This window comes from Solanum tuberosum, unplaced genomic scaffold, assembly GCF_000226075.1.
Source record: "Solanum tuberosum cultivar DM 1-3 516 R44 unplaced genomic scaffold, SolTub_3.0 scf00283, whole genome shotgun sequence".
NCBI lineage: Eukaryota > Viridiplantae > Streptophyta > Magnoliopsida > Solanales > Solanaceae > Solanum > Solanum tuberosum.
In genome coordinates, this window is record NW_006239207.1 from 847,228 (window position 1) to 851,036 (window position 3,809).

General features: G+C 39.3%; 1 protein-coding gene across 1 annotated transcript; it reads right to left on the reverse strand.

Moving 5' to 3' along the window:
* Positions 1 to 333: 333 nt before the first annotated feature.
* Positions 334 to 3,415, reverse strand: LOC102600195 (uncharacterized). The gene is made up of 6 exons (XM_015314189.1): positions 3,249 to 3,415; positions 2,604 to 3,055; positions 2,008 to 2,153; positions 1,362 to 1,813; positions 766 to 911; positions 334 to 417 (listed from the first exon to the last, which is right to left on the reverse strand). The coding sequence occupies exons 4-6, from the start codon at positions 1,809 to 1,811 to the stop codon at positions 396 to 398; spliced, it is 618 nt and encodes a 205-aa protein (XP_015169675.1). The 5' UTR covers positions 1,812 to 1,813; positions 2,008 to 2,153; positions 2,604 to 3,055; positions 3,249 to 3,415; the 3' UTR covers positions 334 to 395.
* Between the last annotated feature and the right edge of the window lie 394 nt (positions 3,416 to 3,809).

The following is a 3,809-nucleotide window of genomic DNA, read 5'->3' on the forward strand; positions in this document are numbered from 1 at the left end:
AAGGCCAGGTTGAGTGTCTATTTACGCGTATTATGCCTAATAGTACTGTAATAATTTAATCCTTACCTAGCAGACATCTTTACAAATTCCAAGTTATAATTAAAAGAGAACTAGGATTACCTTCATCTTCTGAACAAAAGTCGAGGTAGTTCCATCATTTTCACTGGCAATATGCTTAAAAAAATCAGATACTTCATGAAACAAGGCCCAATTCACTTGTTGCAGATTCTGCTCCGATGGAGGAGAGACTTCAGAACATGGCACTGTCAAAATCTTTGGTTGGTCAGAACAATCCGAGGAAGAAGTAGCATCCGGATTAGTCATGACTTCCGAAACTGTGGAATTAGGAGCTTGTGACTCATTTCTAGCCGGAAACAGCAAGTCAAAATTGTCTTCTATATTGCAGTTTTTTCCCAACTGCACATGAATGACATTAGGAAGCTTTCTGGTGGTATTCTCACGCAGGTTAACACACAAAAGAGGATCTCCAGCAATTTGAAATGCTTCCCCGATTTCAGTAGCCTTACCCCTTACGTTGTGAAGGTAGAGATGTTGTTTCCGATAGGACATTACTATAAAAGAAAAGGGCTCAAGAAAGGATTACATCAGGAGCTAAAGCCATAGTTCCTAAGATGGAATGCTTTTAGCATGAAAGAAACTTTTCGAAATGGATATATTTTGAACATCCTAAACAACTTGGAAGTGTATATTTAAACAAGCGCGACCCATAAATGCAAGTAGCACGATGGTAAGAAAGAATCATACCTCATATCCAAAAATGAATGGAGCTGTTGGAGCTCCTGAAGCATACTTTGCACTTCCTCAGCCATGTCCTCACCAGTGTCAGGCTTCTTCAGCTCAGGCGGAGTAATGGCAGCAGTCAAGAACTTTATGTGCATATTTATTTCCTCCTAATGAAAAATAAGTTTAGTACCTTAATAATAATAATTCATAAACAGACACTCAAACTTGGCCTCTACGGGCAAGTAAGCACTAGCTCCAACATTGAGAGTCTCGTCTAGAGACCTTAACTCGGTCACAAGTCCCAACTAACAAGTAAACACTCCAACTCTTTCCCACTATGTCTCATGGACACCCGACACTAACGTGACACATAAATTTTGGAGATGCATGTGTAGATTATCATTTTGTAAGTTGAGTGTTCAACTGACACAGTGGAATCAATTTGAGTTGAGGCGTTTAGATGTACACTCTTAAAGTTGGAGCTCTTTACTTGCCATCTAAGGCCAGGTTGAGTGTCTATTTACGTATTATGCCTAATAGTACTGTAATAATTTAATCCTTACCTAGCAGACACCTTTACAAATTCCAAGTTATAATTAAAAGAGAACTAGGATTACCTTCATCTTCTGAACAAAAGTCGAGGTAGTTCCATCATTTTCACTGGCAATATGCTTAAAAAAATCAGATACTTCATGAAACAAGGCCCAATTCACTTGTTGCAGATTCTGCTCTGACGGAGGAGAGACTTCAGAACATGGCACTGTCAAAATCTTTGGTTGGTCAGAACAATCCGAGGAAGAAGTAGCATCCGGATTAGTCATGACTTCCGAAACTGTGGAATTAGGAGCTTGTGACTCATTTCTAGCCGGAAACAGCAAGTCAAAAATGTCTTCTATATTGCAGTTTGTTCCCAACTGCACATGAATGACATTAGGAAGCTTTCTGGTGGTATTCTCACGCAGGTTAACACACAAAAGAGGATCTCCAGCAATTTGAAATGCTTCCCCGATTTCAGTAGCCTTACCCCTTACGTTGTGAAGGTAGAGATGTTGTTTCCGATAGGACATTACTATAAAAGAAAAGGGCTCAAGAAAGGATTACATCAGGAGCTAAAGCCATAGTTCCTAAGATGGAATGCTTTTAGCATGAAAGAAACTTTTCGAAATGGATATATTTTGAACGTCCTAAACAACTTTGGAAGTGTACATCTAAACAAGAGCGGCCTATAAATGCAAGTAGCACGATGGTAAGAAAGAATCATACCTCATATCCAAAAATGAATGGAGCTGTTGGAGCTCCTGAAGCATACTTTGCACTTCCTCAGCCATGTCCTCACCAGTGTCAGGCTTCTTCAGCTCAGGCAGAGTAATGGCAGCAGTCAAGAACTTTATGTGCATATTTATTTCCTCCTAAAAAAAAATAAGTTTAGTACCTTAATAATAATAATTCATAAACAGACACTCAAACTTGGCCTCTACGGGCAAGTAAGCACTAGCTCCAACATTGAGAGTCTCGTCTAGAGACCTTAACTCGGTCACAAGTCCCAACTAACAAGTAAACACTCCAACTCTTTCCCACTATGTCTCAAGGACACTTGACACTGACATGACACATAAATTTTGGAGATGCATGTGTAGATTATGATTCTGTAAGTTGAGTGTTCAACTGACACAGTGGAATCAAGTTGAGTTGAGGCGTTTAGATGTACACTCTCAAAGTTGGAGTTCTTTACTTGCCATCTAAGGCGAGGTTGAGTGTCTATTTATGTATTATGCCTAATAGTACTGTAATAATTTAATCCTTACCTAGCAGACACCTTTACAAATTCCAAGTTATAATTAAAAGAGAACTAGGATTACCTTCATCTTCTGAACAAAAGTCGAGGTAGTTCCATCATTTTCACTGGCAATATGCTTAAAAAATTCAGATACTTCATGAAACAAGACCCAATTCACTTGTTGCAGATTCTGCTCCGACGGAGGAGAGACTTCAGAACATGACATTGTCAAAATCTTTGGTTGGTCAGAACAATCCGAGGAAGAAGTAGCATCCGGATTAGTCATGACTTCCGAAACTGTGGAATTAGGAGCTTGTGACTCATTTCTAGCCGGAAACAGCAAGTCAAAATTGTCTTCTATATTGCAGTTTTTTCCCAACTGCACATGAATGACATTAGGAAGCTTTCTGGTGGTATTCTCACGCAGGTTAACACACAAAAGAGGATCTCCAGCAATTTGAAATGCTTCCCCGATTTCAGTAGCCTTACCCCTTACGTTGTGAAGGTAGAGATGTTGTTTCCGATAGGACATTACTATAAAAGAAAAGGGCTCAAGAAAGGATTACATCAGGAGCTAAAGCCATAGTTCCTCAGATGTAATTCTTTTAGCATGAAAGAAACTTTTCAAAATGGATATATTTTGAAAATCCTAAACAACTTGGAAGTGTATATTTAAACAAGCGCGACCCATAAATGCAAGTAGCACGATGGTAAGAAAGAATCATACCTCATATCCAAAAATGAATGGAGCTGTTGGAGCTCCTGAAGCATACCTCGCACTTCCTCAGCCATGTCCTCACCAGTGTCAGGCTTCTTCAGCTCAGGCAGAGTAATGGCAGCAGTCAAGAACTTTATGTGCATATTTATTTCCTCCTAATGAAAAATAAGTTTAGTACCTTAATAATAATAATTCATAAACAGACACTCAAACTTGGCCTCTACGGGCAAGTAAGCACTAGCTCCAACATTGAGAGTCTCGTCTAGAGACCTTAACTCGGTCACAAGTCCCAACTAACAAGTAAACACTCCAACTCTTTCCCACTATGTCTCATGGACACCCGACACTAACGTGACACATAAATTTTGGAGATGCATGTATAGATTATGATTCTGTAAGTTGAGTGTTAAACTGACACAGTGGAATCAAGTTGAGTTGAGGCGTTTAGATGTACACTCTTAAAGTTGGAGCTCTTTACTTGCCATCTAAGGCCAGGTTGAGTGTCTATTTACGTATTATGCCTAATAGTACTGTAATAATTTAATCCTTACCTAGCAGACACCTTTACAA

Coding starts and splice junctions, on each gene's coding strand:
- LOC102600195 (XM_015314189.1), bottom strand. CDS start 1,811: ATGTCCTATCGGAAACAACATCTCTACCTTCACAACGTAAGGGGTAAG. Junction 912..1,361: donor CTTTTGTTCAGAAGATGAAG/GTAATCCTAGTT, acceptor ATTTTTCATTAG/GAGGAAATAAATATGCACAT. Junction 418..765: donor CATTCATTTTTGGATATGAG/GTATGATTCTTT, acceptor ATTCATGTGCAG/TTGGGAAAAAACTGCAATAT.